The sequence below is a fragment of the Leucoraja erinacea genome, chromosome 7 (genome assembly GCF_028641065.1).
Source record: "Leucoraja erinacea ecotype New England chromosome 7, Leri_hhj_1, whole genome shotgun sequence".
In the NCBI taxonomy this organism is placed as follows: Eukaryota; Metazoa; Chordata; class Chondrichthyes; order Rajiformes; family Rajidae; genus Leucoraja; species Leucoraja erinaceus.
Window position 1 is genome coordinate 52,266,128 of NC_073383.1, and position 27,408 is coordinate 52,293,535.

General features: G+C 40.8%; 1 protein-coding gene across 3 annotated transcripts; it reads right to left on the reverse strand.

The window, feature by feature from the left end:
• insig2 (insulin induced gene 2) lies at nt 1–27,329 on the reverse strand. Of its 3 annotated transcripts, none has more exons than XM_055638590.1 (6): nt 27,159–27,329; nt 18,055–18,385; nt 16,014–16,138; nt 15,258–15,424; nt 8,289–8,388; nt 1–391 (listed from the first exon to the last, which is right to left on the reverse strand). In XM_055638590.1, exons 2-6 carry the CDS (start codon nt 18,302–18,304, stop codon nt 362–364), a joined length of 672 nt encoding a protein of 223 aa, XP_055494565.1. In that variant the 5' UTR covers nt 18,305–18,385; nt 27,159–27,329; the 3' UTR covers nt 1–361. The 3 variants fall into 3 exon arrangements, with proteins under 3 accessions (XP_055494565.1, XP_055494564.1, XP_055494566.1); XM_055638589.1 differs by having other exon boundaries at nt 1–1,932; nt 27,159–27,325; XM_055638591.1 differs by having other exon boundaries at nt 1–1,932; nt 18,055–18,148; nt 27,159–27,322.
• Between the last annotated feature and the right edge of the window lie 79 nt (nt 27,330–27,408).

Sequence of the window (27,408 nt, forward strand, 5' to 3'; positions counted from 1 at the left end):
TTTATTGTGAAAAATATGTAATTTTATTTTTTTCAATATCATACATTTCCCTCTTAATTTCCATACCCATAGTGTAATATGACAATGGTTACCAGAAACTCTAGCTCTTTTTTGCATACAAGCAAAATAGAAATAAAGTAAATACATCATAAACACTATCAAAGCATTTCATGGTTAATATTCCATTCAGATCAAAAATGCATGTGAAATGTTTCGGTATTTGAAACCTTCGATCATTGTACTTTAATTGACAAAATAAAATCCTGGCAGCTTTAACAGTAATGTGATAAATAATACACTGAAAGGTTCTCATTTTTCACTGTTTTACTCAGCAAAATCTGGCATAACTGTTCAAAATAGTTTAAAGCTGAAAACCTGAAGAATGAGCATACTGTGAAAACACAATAAAAATCTGTAGTCAGCTATTTAATTCTAGTTAAAGTGACCAAATGCACTGCATTAATGAGGTTCCAAACATGTAACTGTTAGCACAAAAATCCTATCAATTGACGCTTCAAATGTTGGTATTGCGCCATGCAGGTTAAATATATCAGCAAATAATTAGACACTGGTTTAGATGTAGTAAAATACAAGATATAGGCATGTTGAATGCACATTTTTGCAGAGAATTGTTGATGTAAAAAAAATCCCAAGGATGTTTACATTCATTCCACAATCCTACACAATTGGGCAGCTTTTCTTTTTAAAAGTCTTAATTTAACATTTTTTTTGTAATCATTCCCAATTACTGCTAAGAGTAAAGCAATGTTGTTTAGTAAGGTTTAAAAATAAAATATTTTGTTTGGGCCAACAGCAGCCAATTTTATTGAAAGATATTTTGGAATATTCAGAATAAATTAGTCTACAATACCCAAGTCAAATTATATTATTCCCACTTAAAATGGGATATTATATATATTTTTGTATGGATGAAAACACAGAATAATTAAAATAATTTGCACCACAAATACCTTAATTTAACTGAAACTCATTAATTTATTTGGCTTTCATTAAAGATGCTTGTACTGCAAATTAATTTTCTTTATTCTAAACAAATCAAATACAGCAAATGTATTCTCAAATTATTTTTCACAAAATATCCTTTTTAAGCTGAAAGAGAATTCCAAGACCTGCCTTTTTTGTAGGCAAATCACAAAGCGCACAATGTTTTGAATCATCAATAAATGGCATATTGCTTCCTAACATCACACATTTGTGTATGTATATATTTATTGGTTAAAGCAGTTTTATGCATCATTAAAAAAATTGTGTTATAAGCAGGACTCTTAATAATGGGGATGAGCCAGAAGGTTCCGATAATACATTCCATCTAAGGCAAAAAATATAATTCATATAGTAAACATCTTGAAAATCAGGAATAACGTTCTACCTAATTTAAAGCTTGTTGAATCTCTTGAGCTTCCTAAACAGACTATTCCAAATTGGGGAAAAAGGAAAATACAACTGAGTTTTTAAAAACCCGCTTAAAAATTAGGCTAACTGAATAACTGCAGGATACTGCTTTGTGAGCATCTCAAATGAGTAAAAAATCTGTTCTTTTGCTCAGATTAAATATGTATACATATTTGCATATGGGTATCACACATCTCTAAATATGAACATTTCCAATGTACTAAAATTGAGTCCAGAGTTGCACATAGATATACCGTCTTGCACATATTATTCACACAATGGGTTCTAACAAAACATTTTTATACCATCAGCAATCACAGATTGCATTTCCTGTCGGAGAGCGAATAAGAATAAACAAAACTGCAGCTTCTGCAATTTTATGTTGGAACCGTTATTTACAGCTTTTTACATTCATTTGGCATATCATCCTGATTTCCAATTGTGTATATGAAATCTTCAAATTTCCATAATATTACTTCAATCTTGATGAGGTTTTTCTGGAATAACTTTGCACTCGTACTGCAGAGAAAATATAAAGAGACAATGGTTCACAGGTATACAGTGCCCTCCATAATGTTTTGGACAAAAATCCATCAATTATTTATTTGCCTCTGTACTACACAATTTGAGATTTATAATAGAAAAAAAAATCACATGTGGTTAAAGTGCATATTGTCAGATTTTAATAAAGGCCATTTTTACACATTTTGGTTTCACCAGGTTGAAATTACAGCTGTGTTTATACATAGTCCCCCCCATTTCAGGGCACTATAATGTTTGGGACACATGGCTTCATGGGTGTTTGTAATTGCTCAGGTGTGTTTAATAGCCTCCTTAATGCAGGTATACGAGAGCTCCCAGCACCTAGTCTTTCCTCCAGTCTTTCCATCACCTTTGAAAACGTGTATTACTGTTTATCAACATGACGACCAAAGTTGTGCCAATGAAAGTCAAATAAGCCATTATGAGACTGAGAAACAAGAATAAAACTGTTAAGAGACATCAACAAAACCTTAGGCTTAACAAAATCAACTGTTTGGAACGTCATTAAGAAAGAGAGCATTGGTGAGCTTACTAATCACAAAGGGAATGGCAGGCTAAGGAACACCTCCACAGCTGATGAGAGAAGAATTATCTCTATAATAAAGAAAAATCCCCAAACACCTGTCCGACAGATCAGAAACACCCTTCAGGAGTGGATTTGTCAATGACCACAGTCCGCAGAAGATTTCATGAACAGAAATTGGATGGCCGGGTTACGGTTTGCCAAGAAGTACTTAAAAGAGCAACCACAGTTCTGGAAAAAGGTCTTGTGGACAGATGAGACGAAGATTAACTTATATCAGAGTGATGGCAAGAGCAAAATATGGAGGAGAGAAGGAACTGTACAAGATCCAAAGCATACCACCTCATCTGTGAAACACGGTGGTGGGGCTGTTATGGCCTGGTCATGTATGGCTGATGAAGGTACTCGCTCACTGATGATACAACTGCTGATGGTAGTAGCATAATGAATTCTGAAGTGTATAGACACATCCTCTCTGCTCAAGTTCAAACAAATGCCTCAAAATTCATTGGCCGGCCGTTCATTCAACAGCAAGACAATTATCCCAAACATACTGCTAAAGCAACAAAGGAGGTTTTCAAAGCTAAAAAATGGTCAACTCTTGGCCAAGTCAATCACCCGATCTATACCCAATTGAGCATGCCTTTTATATGGTGAAGAGAAAACTGAAGGGGACTAACCCCCAAAACAAACATAAGCTAAAGATGGCTGCAATACAGGCCTGGCAGAGCATCACCAGAGAAGACACCCAGCAACTGGCGATGTCCATGAATCGCAGACTTCAACCAGTCATTGCATGCAAAGGATATGCAACAAAATACTAAACATGACTACTTTCATTTACATGACATTGCTGTGTCCCAAACATTATGGTGCCCTAAAATGGGGGGGGGGGGGGGGGGGGGGAGGCTATGTATAAACACTGCTGTCATTTCTACATGGTGAAAACAAAATGTATAAAAATGGCTTTTTATTAAAATCTGACAATGTGCACTTTAACCACATGTGTTTTTTTGCCACTACAAATCTCAAATTGTGGAGTAGAGGCAAATAATTAAATAAAGGGTCTTTACCCAAAACATTGGAGGGCACTGCAGGTTATCCCAGGGCACTGATATATGAATAGTTCATGTACTTTCACTCAAAATCTGCTCCACAAATTCAAAAGGAATATAGAACAAAAAATAAAGAAAAACTTGCAATGTTCAACCACCTATAGATAAGCAATCTACTCTAATATGGATTTTATTTAATTCATATCATTTTTATTTTGGAAATGGAATGGTTGCATTGCCATAGGTTTATCTGTCTTTGGTGTCTCACTTTAATTTTGTTGCGCTTTCCTCCAGAATTGCTCTTAGTTGTGCAGCAGAATGTAATAAGTAGTGTTCCCCAGGGATCAGTTTTATTTAATCATATTAACAACTATGACGAAACAAGATTGTGCGAAGTATAAGAAGTAAAGTAGAAGAGCTTGAGGCTCAGTTAGAGGTTGGTAGATATGACATTGTGGGGATTACTGAAACGTGGCTGCAGGAGGATCGGGCCTGGGAACTTAATTTTCAGGGTTATACATCCTATAGAAAGAACAGGCAGGTGGGCAGAGGAGAAGGGAGGGGGGGGGGGGGGGGGGGGGGTAGCTCTGCTGGTGAGGGATGGAATTCAGTCCCTTGCGAGGGAAGACATAGGGACTGACGAGGTTGAGTCACTGTGGATTGAGTTGAGGAATTGTAAAGGCAAGAAGACACTAATTGGTGTTATCTACAGACCCCCAAATAGTAGCCCGGATGTAGGGTGTAAGTTGCAGCAGGAGTTAAAACTGGCATGTAACAAAGGTAATGCCACTGTGGTGATGGGGGATTTCAATATGCAGGTAGACTGGGAAAATCAGGTTGGTTCAGGACCCCAAGAAAGAGAGTTTGTAGAATGCCTCCGAGATGGATTCTTAGAGCAGCTTGTAATGGAGCCGACCAGAGAAAAGGCAATTCTGGATTTAGTGTTGTCCAATGAACCAGATATGATAAGAGAACTCGAGGTAAAGGAACCGCTTGGAGGTAGTGATCATAATATGATTAGTTTTAATCTGCAATTTGAGAAGGAGAAGGTTAAATCGGAAGTGTCAGTGATGCAGTTGAACAAAGGGGACTATGAAGGCATGAGAGGGGAGCTGGCCAAGGTAGACTGGAAAGGGATCCTAGCAGGAATGATGGTGGAACAGCAATGGCAGGAATTTCTGGGCATAATCCGGAAGACGCAGGATCATTTCATGCCAAAAAGGACGAAAGGTTCTAAGGGGAGTGGGAGGGAACCGTGGCTGACAAGAGATGTTAGGGATAGAATAAAACTAAAAGAAAAGATGTATAACACAGCAAAGAGTAGCCGGAAGCCAGAGGATTGGGAAACTTTTATAGGACAACAGAAGGAAACAAAACGGGCAATACGGGCTGAAAAGATGAAGTACGAAGGGAAGCTGGCCAGGAATATAAAGAAGGACAGTAAAAGCTTATTTAGACATGTTAATGGAAAAAGAGTAGCAAAGGCAAACGTGGGTCCCTTGAAGGCAGACACGGGTGAAATTATTATGGGCAACAAGGAAATGGCAGAAGAGTTGAATAGGTACTTCGGATCAGTCTTCACTGAGGAAGACACAAACTATCTCCCAGATGTACTGTAGGACAGAGGATCTAAGGGGCTAGAGGAACTGAAATAAATTTTCATTAGGCGAGAAATGGTATTGAGTAGGCTAATGGGACTGAAGGATGATAAACCCCTGGGCCTGATGGTCTGCATCCCAGGATCCTCAGGGAGGTGGCTCTAGAAATAGTGGACGCATTGGTGATCATTTTCCAATGTCAAATAGATTCAGGGTCAGTTCCTGTGGATTGGAGGATTGCTAATGTTATCCCACTTTTCAAGAAAGGAGAGAGAGAGAAAACGGGGAATTACAGACCAGTTAGCCTGCCTTCGATGGTGGGAAAGATGCTGGAGTCAATTATTAAAGAGGTAATAATGGGGCATTTGGATAGCAGTAAAAGGCTTAGTCCAAGTCAACATGGATTTATGAAAGGGAAACTATGCTTGACTAATCTTCTGGAATTTTTTGAGGATGTGACAAGTAAAATGGATGAAGGGGTGCCAGTGGATGTAGTGTATCTAGACTTTCAGAAAGCCTTTGATAAGGTCCCGCACGGGAGACTGATGACTAAAATTATAGCACATGGTATTGGGGGTAGGGTGTTGACATGGATAGGAAATTGGTTGGCAGACCGAAAGCAAAGAGTAGGAATGAACGGGTCCTTTTCAGAATGGCAGGCAGTGGCGAGTGGAGTGCCGCAAGGCTCGGTGTTGGGGCTGCAACTGTTTACCATATATATTAATAATTTGGAAGAGGGAATTAGGAGCAAAACTAGCAAGTTTGCGGATGACACAAAGCTGGGTGGCAGTGTGAACTGTGAAGAGGATGTTAGGAGGTTGCAGGGTTACCTGGACAGGTTGAGTGAGTGGGTAGATGCAGTATAATATAGATAAATATGAGGTTATCAAACAAGAGGATATGACTTCAGAATTAAGGGACAGAGGTTTAGGGGTAACATGAGGGGGAACATCTTTACTCAGAGAGTGGTAGCGGTGTGGAATGAGCTTCCAGTGGAAGTGGTGGAGGCAGGTTCGTTGGTATCATTTAAAAATAAATTGGATAGGCATATGGATGAGAAGGGAATGGAGGGTTATGGTATGAGTGCAGGCAGGTGGGACTAAGGGAAAAAAAGTTGTGTCGGCACGGACTTGTAGGGCCGAGATGGCCTGTTTCCGTGCTGTAATTGTTATATGGTTGTATGGTTATCCGCTTTGGCGGCAAAAACAAGGTGGCAGATTATTATCTCAATGGGGTTACGTTAGGTAAGGGGGAGAAGCAGCGAGACATGGGCGTCCTTGTACACCGGTCACTGAAAGTTGGCTTACAGGTACAGCAGGCAGTGAAGAAAGCTAATGGAATGTTGGCCATAACAAGAGGATTTCAGTATAGGAGTAAAGAGGTTCTTCTGCAGTTGTATAGGGCTCTGGTGAGACCACATCTGGAGTATTGTGTACAGTTTTGGTCTCCTAATTTGAGGAAGGACATCCTTGTGATTGAGGCAGCGCAGCGTAGGTTCACGAAATTGATCCCTGGGATGGCGGGACTGTCATATGAGGAAAGATTGAAAAGACTAGGCTTGTATTCACTGGAGGTTAGAAGGATGAGGGGGTCTTATAGAAACATATAAAATTATAAAAAGACTGAACAAGCTAGATGCAGGAAAAATGTTCCCAATGTGGGGCGAGTCCAGAACCAGAGGTCACAGTCTTAGAATAAATGGGAGGTCATTTAAGACTGAGATGAGAAAAAACTTTTTCACCCAGAGAGTTGGGAATTTATGGAATTCCCTGCCACAGAGGGCAGTGGAGGCCAAGTCACTGCATGGATTAAGGAGAGAGTTAGATTGAGCTCTTGGGGCTAGTGGAGTCAAGGGATATGGGGAGAAGGCAGGCACGGGTTATTGATAGGGGACGATCAGCCATGAAGGTTGCAGGGTGACCTGGACAGGTTGAGTGAATGGGCAGATGCGTGGCAGATGCAGTATAATATAGATAAATGTGAGGTTAGGCAAAAACAAGGGGGCAGATTATTATCTCAATGGGGTTAGGTTAGGTAAGGGGAGGTGCAGCGAGACCTGGGCGTCCTTGTACACCGGTGGTCTCCTCCTGTACCTTTTCTTATGTTTCTAAGATATTTAAGTTAGAACATCCCCGGGTAGTCCCCAATACTGACCCCACATATGTAGACACCACGGTAAATTTTCCTTCCCACTACAACATCATCATACAATTTCAACACAAGCTCAAGAAATAGTACCTCAATTTTAGGCTAACAATGTTATAATCATGATACAAGTTTAACAATATCAAACAGTTATTCTGCTTTTATTTCTTCCAGAACAATCTGATGTTTCTTTATGGTTCCACTATAGCTCCTTTATCTTTAATATCACACCTTTTAGCGTAGATCCTTGTTCCAACATTGCTGGGCTAAATCTTGAATCTCCCTAACCTGGGTCGATAGTTGTCTTTGATATAATTAAACTGGTTAAAGTGAAAATGGGTAGTTTTCTTTCCCTTGGAAATTTCACAAACAGTCAATACTGGCAAGGCTGCCAACATAATCAAGGACCAGTCTCTCCGTGGTCACTGACTCCCCTCTCCGATTCGGCAAGAGGTACAGAAATTTGAATTACTTCCAGATTCAGGGCCAGTTTTTCTTCCCAATTGGTATCATGCAACTGAACTTAGAATTTAGAACTGAGAACATGCAATTTAGAACTGAGACAAGAAATTTTTAAAAAAGGGCAGCACGGTGGTGCAGCGGTAGATTTGAGTATGGGTGCTGTCTGTATGGAGTTAGTACATTCTCCCTGTGACCAGAGTGGGTTTTCTCCGGGTGTTCCAGCTTCCTCTCATCAGCTAGAGTGTGGTCGGGACCTCCCATCTACCTCACTGGAGATCTCTGAACTATCTTTAATTGGGCTTTATCGGACGTCAATATTATATCTTGCACTGAATGCACCCTTTATCTGAGCACTGTGGACAGCTTGATTGTTATAATGTAGTCTTTTCTTTGATTGGATAGCACACAAACAAAAGTTTTTCACTGTACCTCAGTATACGTGACAATAATAAACTAAGCTAAACAATTCTGAAAATAAAAGCAAGTTGACCAATTGATTGCAGCTTGGAAGAAGTTAATTTGTTTAAAATATAAGTATTCTTAACTTACCATTGCTAACTGGCGTCCTATATTTCCCATTGTTATTCCACCAGCAAAAAATATACAAGGTAGCCAAGACCGAACATACAGGAAGTCTGGAGATGTATATCTGCAAAACAAGATATAATAAACAAAACTAGAATTCTAAGATACAATTGACATAAAATTTTAATGTAAAATAATTAAAAACAGCTGTGAACTGGAAAATAAACCATAGTTATCCCTCCATAAATAATTGCCACTCTGAATTTATTGGTAAGGACTGAATCATTTTTTTTTAAACCATGTGACTAACAAAATGAATATTACAAGCACATGAATTAATCCTGCGAAAGCAATTCTGAATGAATATTGAAATAAAAAAAATTGATTAGGAATTTAAATTAAGAGAAAACGGGAAACACGCAGGTCAGGCAGTATCTGTGAAATGAAAACCATAGTTAATGATTCCATTGAAAAACCTCTATCAACGGCCTGAAGCATGAACTCTGTTTGCCTTTCCTAATTAATATGGCCTGCTCACGGAATTTAATTTGTGCTGGATGAATAAAAACTGTTTTCAAAGGTGTCAGATTCACACAGCACGGAAACAGCCCAATGTGTCCACATGCCAACAATCAAGTGCCTATCTATATTAATCCCGTTTCTCAGCATTCAGCCAACTGCTTTCTCTGTCATGGTGTTTCAAGTGCTCATCTAAATATTTCTTAAATATTGCAAGAGTACCTACTTACACCAGCTGCTCAGGCAGTGTTTAAGTTTAGTTTATTGTCACGTAGGTACAGAAATTTTTTTGTTGTGTGCTATGCTGCAGATATCAATCATTCTTTAGGTGAAAAGATCCTTTGTCAAATCTATTCAAGAAGGAACTGCTGATGCTGGAAAATCGAAGGTACACAAAAATGCTGGAGAAACTCAGCTGGTGCAGCAGCATCTATGGAGCGAAGGAAATAGAAAAAGGGTTTCGGCCCGAAACGTTACCTATTTCCTTCGCTCCATAGATGCTGCTGCACCCGCTGAGTTTCTCCAACATTTTTGTGTACCTTTGTCAAATCTAAGTCTGTTACACAATCTGTACCCTGGCTAATTAAGTCAACATCCCGTATTTCTACTTTACCACCATATCTATCTGTATTGCTACCTTCAGAGATCCTTGGACCTATACACAAAACTGCCCCCGCTCCTCAATATTTCCTAGGTTCCTAACATTCATTGTGTGTATCATTACCTCGATAATCCTCCCAAAACATAATACCCCTTTTTTCTCGATGAAATACTGTTTGCCTTTGGGCTTTGTCCATCTTGCCAATTCTTCAGTATTGTTCCTTTGCCTTAGACTCCGCTCTCCTGCGCATTAATGCAAAATCAATCTTTATCTTATCTGCAAACTTATTAATCATATCTTGTGCATAACAAACAGTAAGGGCACCTGCATGAATCCCTGCAGTACACTACTAGTCAGAGGCATCACCTCACATAAACAGCTTCTCCTGACACCAAGCCAATTCCAGATCCAATTTGCTGAACTACACTGAATCCCAAGGGCTCTTACCTTTTGGGCCAATCTCCCAGGTGCGACCCTGTCAAAGGCCTTACTGAAAGTCCTTCAACTGCACTACTGTCAGTAACACACTTATTTACTTCTTTTTTTTAAATCAATCAGGATCTCTTTTTAACAAAGTCATGCTTATTTGATTAATCCTAGCCTCTCCAAACGCATATTAATCCTGCCCTTGGATTCCTTTCCAATACTCTCCCTACCTCTGATGTTACACACACTGGCCTTTAATAACCTGGTCTATTTCTGCAGCCCTCTTGAATAAATATATCACATTTGCTTTCCACCCATCATTTGACACATGTCGGATGGATATTTTGTAAGGATCATGTATTGTATATATTTATTTCTTGAATAAAGTCTATTTTGAAATTTAATTAAAAAAAAATAATAATTTGACACCTCATCTGTGGCCGACAATTTGAAAATTCCTGTCAGAGCCTCGGAAATCCCCATCCATGCCTCTCGTAGCAGGCTGAAATTCATTTAATCAGGCCCATAAGATTTATCCACCTAAACACAGCTAAAACATCCAACACCACCATCTTTTCAATGGTAATTTGCCCTTGCATGCCACTGTCCCTCCTCCATGAATTATCAAACTGCAGTTTTGTTCTCCAGTGAATACAGGCAAGAAATGTTCATTTTAATTCATTTTCGACCTTCTCTATATCGCCCTGCTCCATGCATAGACTTTGATCCCTAAGATTGCCACTCTGCCTGGTTATACTCTTGCCCTTGGTATACTTACAACCTGATTTTGGATTTTCTTTAATCTTGCCTACCACAGTATACTGGGTCCTCGCTTCAACTGGGGTTATTTTTGTTCTTACCCTTATTTAACGTTGATAACACATTGTCAATTATATATATTTTAAACTACAGATACTGTAAATCTGAAAAACATACTGGAAATACACAGAATCCCGTGGAAAGAGAAACAATATTGATTCAGGTCTGAGACATTCATCAAATTTTCTTGTTGTTTATATATTTCCACAATTTTTTCTTTCTTTCTCATAATTGGTCAATATTTCATTCTAACCTCTTCCCATTCCATTCATATATATCACCTGACACAAATGCTTGCAATTTTCTACTGAAATAAATATATTATAAAGTCATTACAATAATGTAAATATTTAACCATTGAAGACTGCAGTCCTATTTAGAAACCATGTGGCATTTTTCGCCACGTAATAAATTAAGAACATTTCCATCCAGTGAAAGTGTGCCAAATTGTGGTGGCAATTTCCTAATTTGGGTTCCTAATTTAATTACTGTGTACTGTGAAAATGTTCTGCTCAGCTAATTTTCTTAGGTTTACCCTCATTCTTTTTGTAGATTTCCAAACAATTTCCATCTGACTCACATTTATTACTATGGAAATCAAGAGAAAAATTGTGAGATTTTGATTTTTCTGTTGATTTTTAACCATGGAGTAAATTTCATTTGCATTTGATACAACACGATTTATTCACAAATGGAGGCAGAGCGTTAAACAGCCACTCATCCTCAATATTGTCAATACCCATGATGTATTTGAAAAACTAGGCTGAAGCATCTGCAAACAACTTTACCCAGTGGTAGAGTGAATCATTCGTGGTCTCCCCTCTCTTCCCCACCTCCTGCAGTCCCCTTTGTTACAAGCGTCCAACTTGCATCAATACAATGCAAGTGATAAAGAAACAGTTGACTGCATTGCATGCAAATGCTATTGGTTCCTAAAACATCCTGGTGTGATGTTCAAGACTTGTAATAAAAAAATTACACTGTATGTGGTCAAATTGTTCCAATACAGCAGCATCTCTGACAATATGGAAAATTGTCCAGGAATATGCTGCCTTCAAAAACTAAGGTAAATCCAATCTGGTCAAATATCATCTAAGCAATCTTTTCTCAAACATCAGCAAAATGATGGACAGTGTCATCAGCAATGTGAAGCTGTACTCACTCACCAAAACTTGTTTGTTGATGCTTAGTATTGAGGCAACAAATGACAACGGTACCACCCATTTTTACTGAAGACAATGGAAATCAATGGTAAAATTCCCCACTGGCTGGACAATGCTTAGCACAAAGTGGTTGGGATTTATGAAGTCCCTTAACATTATACTGAAGTTCTTCAGGGTAATAGCCGATTTATTAATGATCTCCATTTCAGTATAAAGGTCAAAATCACAGCTGAAGCTCAGTTTTTCTCCCACCCAACATAGTAGCAATCCACAAAAGTCAACTATGTTGTTTCAAACTAAGTATAGGATCAGGGTATATTTAGCAAAGCATTTCGGATGTCTCCGAGAAGAAATTTGTCTTGCTACTTACTATATGTCCTCGAGGCTGCATGATTTGCAGTCTCGTGATTTATTAATTTTTCCAAGTCCAAATTATTTTCCTAAGCTCCTAATTGTTTTTCCAAGCGAGCCTACTTACTTGAGTGTTGTGAACAGACAACTCTACTTTGGGTGAAAAACCTGTTTTCATTCTTACTGACCCTTTTGTAAATTTGGTTTGTATGTGCAGGTATCTTTATAACATTAGAGAAGATGTATGAACACAGATCTTAAATTATCAAAATTACATTAAATGTGAATATAGATTCCGGATCAATTCATTCAGTGATAAAAAAAATGTTTGTCCACAATTAACACAACACAAAAATTATCTTACTGAACGATGTGAGAAATATTTTCCAAAAATATTAGCATCACTTTCTTTTACTCATTCTGCCACCCTTGGCCAAACTTTTTTTGCACCGCCAATGGACAGAATTTCTGTCAATGGACAGAATTTTTATTGGCAGTGGCAGCAAAACCTTTGAAGTCTCAGCCTCCTACTATAGAAAAAACTTCAAAGCTTACAAGTTCTGCTTTTCATTATCAAGGGTAATGAAGCAACTAGACCATCTGAAATACCTGCAATAATTAGCTACATGAGCCGCAATAACAAAACATAACTCTTTACTTTTGACAGATCCACTCTTTACTTTTTACAGATACAAACAAATTTTACTTTTGATTGTAAAATGCTTAACAGTATGAAAATATACTTTTTAATCTTAGGGTGATAATACAATTAGTGGGAGATTAAGCAAAACGATTTAATGCTGCACAATGACATATGCTATTATATCACTTGTACAATCCATACGAATCCTAGGACCTGAATTTTAGCACCAAATCTGGCATGGCAGCAAATTGAGACAAGTTTTTTCTTAAACACTTAAATCATTGAAATTTATCAAAAAAAATAACCATATAATAACCATATAACAATTACAGCACGGAAACAGGCCATCTCGACCCTTCTAGTCCGTGCCGAACACATAATCTCCCCTAGTCCCATGTACCTGCGCTCAGACCATAACCCTCCATTCCCTTCCCATCCATATAACTATCCAATTTATTTTTAAATGATAAAAACGAACCTGCCTCCACCACCTTCACTGGAAGCTCATTCTACACAGCTACCACTCTCTGAGTAAAGAAGTTCCCCCTCATGTTACCCCTAAACTTCAGTCCCTTAATTCTCATGTCATGTCCCCTTGTTTGAATCTTCCCTACTCTCAGTGGGAAAAGCTTTTCCACGTCAACTCTGTCTATCCCTCTCATCATTTTAAAAACCTCTATCAAGTCCCCCCTTAACCTTCTGCGCTCCAAAGAATAAACCCCTAACTTGTTCAACCTTTCTCTGTAACTTAGTTGCTGAAACCCAGGCAACATTCTAGTAATGTCTAGTAAGGTTTAAAATAGGATGACACAACATTTTATTTTTGGATTTCACTTTTCAAAACCGGTTTGGCAAAATGTATTCAATTGCAGATGATGTGTAGGAAAGAACTGCAGATGTCGATTTAAATCGAAGGGAGACACAAAATGCTGGAGTAACTCAGCAGCACAGGCAGCATCTCTGGAGAGCAGGAATAGGTCACGTTTCAGACTCCCTTCACTCTCCAGAGATGCTGCTCTCCAATGGTGCTTTCTGGCCTGTCTATTTCCAGGATTTTCATTTTAATTCAGAACTGTAATAGAATCTGTGCACAATCTCTGTAAAATTATGCTTTTATCTATCTCTGAGCCTACTTCAGATCATTTTACTTTATCACCAATGAACGCTGATATTTCTACGGTAGACAAAAAATGGTGGAGAAACTCAGTGGGTGAGGCAGCATCTATGGAGCGAAGGAATAGGTGACGTTTCGGGTCGTGACCTTTCTTCAGACTCATGTCGGGGGGGGCGGGAACGGGTAGAAGAAAGGAAAAGGCAGAGAGAGATAGTAGGCTTTGTGGGAGAGCTGGGGAGGGGACGGTGGGAGAAAGCAAGGGTTTTCTAAAATTAGAGGTCAATGTTCATACCACTGGGGTGTAAATTACGCAAGCAAAATATGAGGTGCTGTTCATCCAATTTGCGCTGGGCCTCACTCTGGCAATGGAGGAGGCCCAGGACAGAAAGATCAGATTGGGACTGGGAGGGGGAGTTGAAGTGCTGAGGAACCGGGAGATCAGGTTGGTTAATAGGAACTGAGCGGAGGTGTTGGGCAAAGCGATCACCGAGCCTGCGCTTGGTCTCGCCGATGTAAAGAAGTTGACACCTGGAACAGCGGATGAGGATGGAGGAGATGCAGGTGAACCTCTGCCTCACCTGGACAGACTGATATTTCTACAGTGCTTTCATTATAATTTCTTAAATTCCAACTTTACAATTCATTTTACATCAATGCAAAATCCAATCTCAGCTAAACATTTGGCAAAGCTTCTACTTTTTCCTAGGAAAGAACTGGAGATGCTGGTTTAAATCTAAGGTAGACACAAAATGCTGGAGTAACTCAGCGGGACAGGCAGCATCTCTGAAGAGAAGGAATGGGTGACATTTCAGGTTGAGACCCGAAATGTCACCCATTCGTTCTCTCCAGAGATGCTGCCTGTCCCGCTGAGTTACTCCAGCATTTTGTGTCTACCTTCTACTTTTTCCTTACATCCACACAAAACTGCTTTAACATTACTGCTGTTAAAAGCACTTCATGAATTCAAGTTGTTGCGAGTCAGAACATTTTACAACAAATATTTTAGTTCTTCCACCAATTTCAATAATTCAGGGAAGATCTGAAAAGCCAAGACAGTTTCGCAATCTGCGCCGACCCATACATCTGAGAATGATTCCAATCTCCATCACGTCAACATTCTCATCTTAAAGAATTTTAATTATAAACCAGGGTATACAAATCATTAAAATATTAGTTTAAGCGTCACATTTAGATGAAAAGTGCCTTATATCAAGGTTTACTGAAATAACCCAAAACATCTGCACATGATCTAGTTTTATATAATACACTGTTGACAAAATAAATATCATCCAAGTTATGTCCACAGGAAAAACATACTTTGAAAATTCAATATTTAAACTTTCTCCTTTATACTTACTGATAAACTCCATTGTAGACTAAAAGCTGCGTGACTAATGTTGCAAGGAATGCAATTCCAAGTCCAAGTCCAAAGCCACTTCGAGATCTATCAAATGTCCACCACAATCCAATGGAAAGTGCTGCTAAGGTAAGGGACAGCTGCATATTGTTGGCAAAGTCTACCTTCTACAAGAAAACAGTTAAGGTTTGAAACAATGCCATTTTACTTAATTATTAAACCATAAAAGAAATGCCTACAAAAACCTCTTCCAAATAACATTTCTATGTTGAACTGGAGTTATATAGAGGGAGCATTTTGAAGAATTTCACCAAAAGAAATGTTCCTGAATTTTCAAACCAACCAGTTCTTAGTGTAGGAACAATTATGCTTTGAATTAATATTTATTGATGTTTGGATTCTTGACATACAAAACTAAAACTTTATAAATAGAATATAGGAATTTTATCCATGAGTAGTTGCTCTACTCAACAGCCTAAAATCTGTAGCCTACCTTTGATCTGGTATTTTGTTGGTTCACATGCTTGATCAATGGTGTTTTATCATTAATGTTGTATTATTATTAATGTTTAGTGTTTTCTGAGTCATTCATAACTGTCACTGTATGTCATGTTGTTACTTGTGGGCGGAGCACCAAGGCAAATTCCTTGTATGTGAATACTTGGCCAATAAACTTACTTACTTTTTTTCAAATTAAAGAATAAAAAAAAAAGAAAAAATCTATATTTTGTAGTTTGTTAAACAGAGAAAGGATACAGCACTAGCATGGTTTATACCCACAAAAACTGCCACACACCGCATCACACTAGACCATTCTCTTTTGAATTTGTGGGGTTCACCCAGATGGCTGTCAATGCAGGGGTAAAGCAAACCAATCACAGCTGCAAAGAAAGAAAAACAGCATTGATTTGCATGACCAAAAATAGCATACTTTTGCACACATTTTGTTCAACATTACCGAAAGCACAAATTAAAAGATTATTTCAGCAATCCTGCATTCAGCTAACAGTGCAGAGATACACATTGTAATCAATATTTAATACTACAATGTTCTTAATTACCATCTCAACTAATCAATGCATTTTACAAAATTCAAAATCTAGAATCTCAAATGTCAAAGATTCAAACACTTGAAATTTCTTCCAGTGGAGTGGATAAACATTTGCAATTCTTCACCTTACTTTAAACACACAAATCACATTTCTTATCAATAGCAGTTTGCCGACTGTTTCATTTTTCCCCTGGTCTGTTAAAATCCCTCATGTCATCCAACTGAATTGCTAATTACAAGATCACGAATGTTATCATTCTATACAACAGGCTGCATTCATTGCACCTTTGCTACAAAGTGCAGCAGGAAAAACAAATATTTCTAATTATCTACTTTTTTTTTAATTCAATACGTTTAGTTACATATTCATAGTTGTTTAAAGTGAGAGGACTACAAATTAATTTATTTATAAAAAATGTATCTGTAGCATCACGATTTTGATGCTGTCCAAATTTTATGGGTGTTTAACATAGTTTGAAATACATTGTGCATATTAACTTTTTTACAGTAGTTATTTAGAGCATGCAACAAAAGTTGGACTTAATTTGCTCATTTTGTTTCCTATTTGTTGAAGCAAATTGCCATGCTATAAATTATTTCAGAATATGGCTATAAATATCAATAAATAAAGAATGTTTTTAGCAAAAGTACAAATTAATTTCTATTTAACTATTCTTAGCCATGCACAAATTCAAGTGATGTTGGCTAAACAATAGACTGAGCCACTATGGTTGTGAATTAATGATATGAATGCACCACTTTTCATTTTCAATTTGGAATTTATGTTATCATATTAATATTCCCAATAGCTCTCCTTAAAAATTAGGTTATTGGGCCTTTGGCCTGCTCTTTTAACATTGGTATTTATGTGGCTCGACCAGCAGACTTCTGAACTATGATGACTGTCAACCCCAGGATATTAATGGTGGGGGGGGAAGAACTCAGTAATGGTAATGCCATTGGACAGTGGGGATAGGCGGTGAGGCACTCGTGTTCGCCAGGCATTTTGTGACATCATTGTGATTGGCTTGCTGTATGCAGGGATGAATTGTTTCATTTGCTGACCATTTGCACAATCATCCACACTTCTGACATTCTGTCCTGCTTTTACATTGATGTAATATTGACAATGATGTTGCCTAGAGTTGAGATCCAGAGCTGTAGGGAGAGGATGGCCAGGCTAGGACTTCATTCATTGAAGGCCAGGTGATCTTACAGAGGTGTCTAAGATCATGAGGGGAATAGATTGGATGGGGTAATCATGAACTAGAGGACATGGGTTTAAGGCGAGAGGGGAAAGATTAATAGGAACCCAAAAGGCTGCTTTTTCCACACAAAGGGTGATGGGTATATGGAACAAACAGCCAGAGAAGATAGTTGAGGCAGGTACTATAACAAGATTTAAAGGACATTTGGGCAGGTATATGGCTAGGAAAGATCCTGGGGAATATGGGCCAAACGCGGCAGGTGGAACTAGTTCAGATGGCGCATCTTGGTTGGCATGGACAAGTTTGGATGAAGGACCTGTTTCCGTGCTGTAAGACTCTATGAATAACAATGTAAATAAACTCATATATAAAAACACACCTATGAGAAGTGGAATAACTTCAATTACGACGTTAACATTAACAAAGTTTAGTTTCTATTTACCATGTGGATCAGTGTGAGTGAGCACAGTGGAAAGTGAAACAAGCTTTGTTAGCACTAATTTATGTGTTCATAAAAACAAAATCTATGATTACTTACCAGACGCTGTGCCACAACATGGCGGAACCCACCACGCCGATGAGAAAATGCTGGCGATCACATCAGGAGGAAAAAGAGTAACGTTTCTTTGTATCTGCAATAAGTTCAATACAAGTGCTAAGAACACACCAATGGAAAATAGGACCACTCCCCGAATAAACAAGTTCATGTTCTGGTTTGTGATAACAGAGAGGTAAAGGCTTTGTCCGATCTGCACAGTTGTGGTTTTGTTTCTTTCCTCATCTGCCATTTATGTAAATGTATTTGAATTCTGCCTTCTCAAAGATGCTAGCTATAGTAGTTCCTCTTCATTCAACATCGTGTACACAACCTATCAGATATTGAAACATATGTTACACAATTACCACAATAAATAATCTACAACAAATTACATTAAAACATTATTACCACATAATCCATTTCCAATAAAAACTTTGATACAAATGAAAATAAAAAAATAACCGCAGAGCTGAAATTGCTCAGCAGATCAGGCTGCAACAATGGAATGGGAAAGAGTTAACATTTCAGATTTAAGATCATTAATCGGGACAAAATTCTAAATTGAAGTTACAGAGGGGAGGGGATGATTGGATTGTACAAAGGGAATATCTCATAGGTTGGGGCAGGAGTGCCATGATGGCAGTTGTTAATGAAGCCAATGTGTTAACACATTGGCAAGAGTGATTAGGACAAAACAAAGCTCCATGCAAAAAAAATGAGAAATGCAAGTCAGAACAATAAAAATGCTTAAAGGGACAAACAACTGAAAGCTCAGGGTTGCACCTGTGAACTGTGGAAAGTGATCACCCTATCTGATTTTGGTGTGTCATTGCATACCAGATGCACTTCACCAGATTGGGATAAGTGCAAGTGAATTGTTACTTCATTGGGGTCCCAGGATGGTGGGAAGGGATAAGAGCAGGCTCTGCATTTCCTCTGGTTGCACATACATCTGACATTGCTGAGAATAGGGATGTGGTCAGTGGAGATCTAAAAACATCTTTTAAACCACTTCCACCATTATTCCTTGCTCTGACTTCATATTCCACCTCTCTTCTATCTTTATCACATACCCTTTTAACTTATTTTCATCTCTAGCCTTTGTACCCCTATCTGCCAATCAAACCCCATTTACTTGCGTCCACCTATCTCTTGCTAGACTTTTCCCACCATCACCACATTTCAAACTTTCTCCCCCGACTACAAGAAGGGACCCAAAGAAGAAAGTTAAAGGCGGAGACACTAGGCTGTGGGAGAGCTGGGGAGGGGAGGGAGGCGGGGAGGGGAGGGAGGCAGGGAGGGAGAAAGCAAGGACTACCTGAAATTGAAGAAGTCATGTTCATATTTCGCTTGGGTAAAGTACGCAAGCGAAATATGAGGTGCTGCTCCTCCAATTTGCAGTGGGACTCACTCTGGCCATGGAAAGGCGGATACGGAATGGGAGGGGGAGTTGAAGTGCTGAGCCACCGGGACATCGGGTTCGTTAATGCGAACTGTGCGGAGGTGTTGGGCGAAGCGATCACCAAGCCTGCGCTTGGTCTCACCGATGTAGAGCAGTTGACACCTAGAGCAGCGGATGCAATATATGAGGTTGGAGGAGGTGCAGGTGAACCACTGCCTCACCTGGAAAGACTGCTTAGGTCCTTAGATGGAGTCGAGGGGAGAGGTAAGGCGACAAGTGTAGCATTTCTTGCGGTTGCAAGGGAAAGTACCAGGGGAGGGGGTGGTTTGGGTGAGAAGGGACGGGTTGACCAGGGAGATGCGGAGGGAGCGGTCTCTGCGGAAAGCCGAAAGGGGAACAGATGGGAAGATGTGGCCAGTGGCGTAATCCCGTTGAAGGTGACGAAAATGTCAGAGGATTATCTGTTGTATGTGGCGGCTGGTAGGGTGGAAGGTGAGGACAAGGTGGACTCTGTCCTTGTTACGAGTGGGGTGGGGGGGATGGGGAGTGAGAGCAGAGCTACGGGATATAGAAGAGACCCTGATGAGAGCCTCATCTATAATCATAGAGGGGAACCCCCGTTCCCTAAAGAATGAGGACATCTCCGATACCGTGGTTTGGAACACCTCATCCTGGGTGCAGATGCGGCACAGAAGGAGGAATTGGGAGTAGGGGATAGAGTCCTTACAGGAAGCAGGGTGGGAAGAAGTGCAGTCCAGATAGCCATGGGAGTCAGTGGGTTTGTAGTAGATATCGATCAGTAGTCTGTTACCTGCGATGGAGATAGTGAGGTCAAGAAATGGTAGGGAGATATCGGAAATGGTAGAGGTGAATGTGAGTGCCGGATGGAAGTTAGTGGCGAAATGGATGAAGTCAGTGAGCTGCGTGGATGCTGGAGGAAGCACCAATGCAGTCATCAATGTAGCAGACGTAGAGTTCGGGGATAGCGCCATGGTATGCCTCGAACAAGGATTGTTCGACATACCCTACAAAGAGACAGGCATAGCTGGGGCCCAGGTAGGGAGGGATTTGACGAGGGAGGGATAGGATGGGGTCAAGGTATGTGGAAATAAGTTTGGTGGGACAAGAACATGCAGAAACAATGGGTCTGCCAGGACAGTCAGGTTTGTGGATTTTGGGGAGGAGGTGATGCGGGGCTGCGGAACGATGAGGTTGGAGGCTTGGGAGGGTAGGGAGCCGGAAGTGATGAAGCCACTGATAGTGTTAGAGATAATGGCCTGGTGCTTGTCTGTGGGGTCATGGTCCAAGGAGAAGGAGGAGGTGTCTGAGAGTTGGCGCCTGGCCTCAGACCGGTAGTGATCAGCGCACCAGACTATTCCGGCACCTCCCTAGTCGGCAGGTTTGATCACCCAGTCTGAGATGTTGCAGAGTGAGTGGAGGGCTGTGCGTTCAGTGGGGGAGAGGTTAGAGTGAGAAAGGGGAATGGAAAAGTTGGCGGTTGATGTCCCGCCAGCAATTTAAAATAAAAAGGTCAAAAGCAGGTAGATGGCCATGAAGGGGAGTCATAGAAACATAGATATAGAAACATAGAAAATAGGTGCAGGAGTAGGCCATTCGGCCCTTCGAGCCTGCACCGCCATTCAATATAATCATGGCTGATTATCCAACTCAGTATCCTGTACCTGCCTTCTCCCCATACCCCCTGATCCCTTTAGCCACAACGGCTACATCGAACTCCCTCTTAAATATAGCCAATAAACTGGCCTCAACTACCTTCTGTGGCAGAGAATTCCACAGATTCACCACTCTCTGTGTGAAAAATGTTTTTCTCATCTTGGTCCTAAAAGATTTCCCCTTTATCCTTAAACTGTGACCCCTTGTTCTGGACTTCCCCAACATAGGGAACAATCTTCCTGCATCTACCCTGTCCAACCCCTTAAGAATTTTGTAAGTTTCTATAAGATCCCCCCACAATCTTCTAAATTCTAGCGAGTACAAGCCGAGTCTATCCAGTCTTACTTCATATGAAAGTCCTGACATCCCAGGAATCAGTCTGGTGAACCTTCTCTGTACTCCCTCTATGGCAAGAATGGTCTTGACGGGGATGAAGGTAGACAAATCACGTGGGCCTGATCAGATATAACCGAGAACACAACATGCTAGGACTTTATTCTTTGGAGCACAGGAGGATGAGGGGTGATATTGTAGTGGTGTATAAAACGATGAGAGGAATAGCCTCGCCGCCTCACATGGCAAGAGTCTAAGAGGAAGGGGTCCGTTGGAGACAGGAGAAGGGGTCCTCACTAGGGGGCGAGGACTCCTTCCCATGGAAAAACGCTTGGATGCGAAAGCGACGGAAGAAGAGCTCCACATCGTGGCGGACGCGGAACTCATTGAGGTGGGGACGGAGGGGAACAAAGGTGAGGCCTCTGCTGAGGACAGACCATTTGGTATCAGAGAGGGGGAGGTCAGGGGGGGGGGGGGGGTGGGATGGTGAACACGCGGCAATGATGGGGGTTGGGGCCGGAGGAAGGCAGTTGAATGGACGGAGGCCGAGTCGATGTCTAGTGGGGGGGGTGGTGGGTGTTCAGGGAGGAAGGGGGTACAAGGATTATAGTGTGGGTGGGGAGGAGCTGGTGTCACATGGTTTAAGGGGAAAGGGGAAGACCCAGTGGAACAACCACTGAGGTTCCCTGTGTTGAAGGGGGGAGCACTAGGACCCAGCACAGTCAGACCCCGTGGTGTGAGAGTCTGCAGCGTGGAGACTTCTGGCCCAGTGCTGAGCCTAGGACTTGGGTAAGGTGACGGCTGCAGCCTGCTGGTGGGTGGTGGAGTGGCAATGGTCGGAAGAGTCAATGGTGGGGGCCCGCGGGGAGTGGAGTCCGGGTCAGCGTCGGAAGTCCTGGTCAGCGGATGGCCGGTAAGGCAGCGAGGATCGGCTATCCCAGTTAGGCGATGATAGTTGGAGGTAACAGTGAGGCAGCAAAATTCGGCAGTCCTGGTGAGGCGGCAAGGTTCGGTGGTCCCGGTGTGGCAGCGAGGCTATTCCTCTCATCATTTTATACACCTCTACAATATCACCCCTCATCCTCCTGTGCACCAAAGAATAAAAGTCCTAGCCTGTTGTGTTCTCTGTTATATCTGATCAGGCCCGTGTGATTTGTCTACCTTCATCCCTGTCAAGACCTTCAGCACCTTCTTGACCACAATACTAACTGCCCTAAAGATTGACTGCCCAAAATTCCCTGGTTATTATGCCTTTCTCCACAGTAAAAATAATGGGGAAACACTCTTTGAGGATCTTGCCCATCTCCTGAGCCTCCACACAGTTAACCACTTTGATTCATGAGTGTCCTTATTCTCTCCCTTGTTACTTTTTTTGCCTTAATGTATATAAAATCTCTTGGGATTATCCTTAATATTATCTGCCAGAGCTGCTTCCTGACCCCTCCCCCCCTTTTGCTCACCCAATTTCCTTTTTTAGCATGCTCCTCAGTTCCTGAAACTCCTCCATGGCTACAATTGGTCCCAGCTGACTGTACCTGCCCCATGTCTCATCTCTATTCTTGACCAGAGCCTCAATTTCTTTCATCATCCAAGCTCCCTTATGCCCACCTGCCTTGCCCTTCACTCCAACAGAAATATCCCACGTTCTGGATGTTCTTTCTCCTTCAAACAACCTGCTCCAATCAACTCGAGTGAGGTCCTTTCTAATACCATTAACGTTGCCATTGCCCCAGTTTAGAGTTTTAAGTTCTAGAATTTATACTTTCTTTATCCATAACTATCTTAAACCTAATAGAATAGTGTTCGTTGGTCCTAAAAAGCTCATCCAAATTAAAAATCATGTATAGTCTTCTCACTGAGTGGAAAGCACACAAAATTGCTTTACACTGTACCTCAGTACACGTGACAATAATAAACTAAACTCTTCATCAACTTACCTTTCCCAATTTCCTAAGACTAGATCAAATGTTGTCCTCTTTTGTGTAGGGCCCTCTACATATTGCCTGAGGAAACTTTTCTGAACACATTAGAGAAATTCTGCCTCGTCTAAACTTTTTGCACTATGACTGTAAATATAGGGTGATTTCACCAAAGGTCAAATGAGCGTAGATCCCCCCTCACGTGACCGAAAAATTTAACTGGAGGACGTCAATAATGCCTTACTTTTGATGAAATTCAGCGAGCAAACGCGATAATTCCCGAAATTTTGGACCTTTAAATCTCCACGGCAAATGTCTGCTCAGCACTTCCGCTGTTTTTCCACCTTCAGTGCCCTCTTGTAATTACCTTACTTTCTATCTTTTTTTTTTTGCCTGAAAATTTAGGTCGCAGTGCTTCACGGTCACCCCGACTAGCACAGAGAATTTCAGCACAAAAATTGGCCGTTTTCCATGTTTTTAACGGGTGTGAAAGTCCGTGTTTCCCCATTCACTAACATGTACCGAAGTGACATATGTCCTCCAGTTAAATTTTTCGGTCACGTGAGGGGGGATCTACGCTCATTTGACCTTTGGTGAAATCACCCTATTGGGAAAGTTAAAATTCCCTACTATGACAACCTTATTGCTACCTACAATCTCTTGGCATATTTACTCGTCTAATTCCCGTTAACTATTGGGGGCCTGTGGTACACTCCTACCAAGGTGATCATCTTATTTCTTATTCCTCTGCTACATCCATATTGCCTCACTGGACAATAGTATTGTCATCTCTAACCACTGCCGTGACATCCTCAATCAATAATTCAAGAGTGAAATTTAAAAAAAACGTATCTATTATTCCATCCTCTTTAATTTTACCAATTGCCACGTCGCATTTTAACTATCCTTAACAGCCTATTCACCATGAAACTATTGCCATTTTAAGCCACCGTAAACAACAAACATTTATTCTCTAGCTTACACAGAACACAAATCATAATTAAAATAATTCACATTAGAAAATCATGACCATCAGAACGTAAGGCCTTTGATAACAAATATCACAGCTCACTGAAATGTAAAACAGAAGACGCTGGAAATATTCTGCAAGACAGGCACCATGCGTGAAAAGAGAATCCTAGATGCGGCTAGAATTTGAAATGGGAAAAAATGTGGAATTCGTCTGGTTAATGGATTAATGGGGCAATTAGAGAGAAAAAGACACTAAAACAAGTGAAGTAAGAATGCAGAAACAGAAAGGAATTTAGAGCTGCAGAGCTGTAGAACATGCCCAGCTGGTCAGCTTGTGCTAAATAGAGAGAAAATCTGAACTAAAACAAAATCAAGAAATGAGTTTTGATATAGACAATGCAAGTGAATTCCCAAAATTGTTGAATTTTGTTCAGAACTCTGAATTTGCTGAACTCAGTGTTAAATTCAGAGCTACCTAAAGTGCCCAAATAAAAGGAAAGATTGTTTTACAAACTTCATTAGAAATGGGGAGGATACAACGAACTGCTGATGCTGATTAACATAAAAAAACAAAGTGCTGGAGCAACTATAAAGAATGGTCCTGACCAAAAATGTCACCTATCCATGCTCAACATATATGCTATCTGACTCGCAGAGTTACTCCAGCACTGGTGTCTTTTCATTAGAAAGGGACAAGGAAGTATAGATAAACATGGTTGAGAAAAAGTGAGAAAGCAATTAAAATCTGATATCACAACTTCGGAGTTACGCATAGATCAAACAAATGTTTCCCGCTATGTACTAATTTCATGCATAATGAGACCTTTTCTTCTATTCAGCTTGTACTCACTAGAATTTAGAAGATTGAGGGGGGATCTTATAGAAACTTACAAAATTCTTAAGGGGTTGGACAGGCTAGATGCAGGAAGATTATTCCTGATGTTGGGGAAGTCCAGAACTAGGGGGTCACAGTTTAAGGATAAGAGGGAAGTCTTTTAGGACCAAGATGAGAAAATCATTTTTTACACATAGAGTGGTGAATCTGTGGAATTCTCTGCCACAGAAGGTAGTTGAGGCCAGTTCATTGGCTATATTTAAGAGGGAGTTAGATGTGGCCCTTGTGGCTAAAGGGATCAGGGATATGGAGAGAAGGCAGGGTTGGGAGTTGGATGATCAGCCATGATCATATCGAATGGCGGTGCAGGCTCGAAGGGCCGAATGGCCTACTCCAGCACCTATTTTCTATGTTTCTATATTTTCTATGTTTCCTGATAAATACCATTCCAAATAGTGTATCAAAGTGGCACATTAATGAATGCTATAAATAGTGTCTAAAATATTACATCTGTAATGATTTTGTGGTTAATCATAATACAATTCTGCCAACTTATGGAGTAAGTTGTATTTAAAAATCACGTTTTTAATATTACCAGGGCTCTCGCTTAACTTTCTTTACCTGTATCCAGCCGGGCAACCTAGGCAGCTTTTTAGGTTGCCAAATTACAGTTTAGGTGGTCATTTAAGACGGCTTGCATGACGCGTGCGATAATGTGCTCGGACAAAGTGCGTAGTTATCAGTCAGAATTATGTTCAATGAAGCATTCACATATTATTTCTGCTTCAAATAAAGTCACACACTAAACATATTCATCAATCAAGACATGCTATATACCACAATGACATGCAGCAAAATTACAATACAGCATCTCATCTCTTTTTACACGTTGCAATTAATGCAATTTATATTATTTCTTTCCACTTCCAAACAAAATTCTGGTTGGATTATTCAGCGTATGATCAACCTCGGTGAGACCAAGTGCAGGTCACTTTGCATTACTTTTTCATTGTTTAAATGAAACAAAAACCAGGATCCTAGGATCTGTTCTTCAGTCAGTAACAATTCCTTAAAGTTCACTCACTTTGATATTTTCATGTTGGCAAGATATCTGATATTACAGTACATCTTCACTGCTGTGCAGAGTTTTAGGTTAAATTGTTTATGAGTTTTGTTTAGGTTCCATCAGTCAGATGTCTACTTCACAACAGTCTGCACAATCCCCATTACTTAACCTCTCCACAATGCACCAGCTGCCACACAAACAACAGGTGTACCGTGAGAGTCAAGACATCTCTGCTCAGGTGACTTTACTTTCGTAATTTATGAATAACATTTTTTTTTTGAAACATGAATATCAGCTGCAATTTTTGCTGTGCCACAGTGGGTGCATGGTGTGAGCAGGTGTTAGGACATCCTGTCAGGACTGCCCATCGTGGAATGTGTAAGAAGGAACTGCAGATGCTGGTTTAAACCTAAGATAGACACAACAAGCTGGAGTAACTCAACGGGACAGGCAGCATCTCTGGAGAGAAGGAATGGGTGACGTTTCGGGTCTGAAGAAGGGTCTCAACCGGAAACGTCACCCATTCCTTCTCGCCAGAGATGCTACCTGTCCCGCTGAGTTACTCCAGCTTTTTGTGTCTATCTTCTGCCCATCGTGGAAAGTGTGTTGTCGCAGTTGTGGGACAGGTCAGCCTCAGCCACCCATGCATAACCAACAATGGCCGTAGAAACTCCAAGCTACCCCGGAAGGCATTCAACTGAACTGGGCACTGGGGGTTAGCAACAGCTTATTTAGCGGTAAAACTCAGAAATAAAGCAGAAAGAAGATATCCTTCGTGATAACAGGAATCGGCTCAGCCAGAGCCCCTGGCCTGGCCCGGCAAGAGCCTCCCCGCCCGATCCCAGCCGCTGCCGAGGCCGCACGCAGCCATACCCAAGCCTGGCTTCTGCGAGCGACTCTTACCTGAAGTGAGCGGCGCAGCGAGCCGAGACTCCCGCCGCCCCTGCAGCGGCGCGGGCTGCAGACGGAGCACAAGATCGCACAAGGCCGCGCTCCCCGCTCCAACCGCCGCCGCTACTGGTCTCCGAACCCCATTGCCGCGGGACGCACGCACTCACTCACTCCCGCACGTACACGCTGCGTGAGCGCCGCACGTAAAGATGTGAATCGGAAGGAACTGCAGATGCTGGTTTACAACAAAGGTGGATTCAAA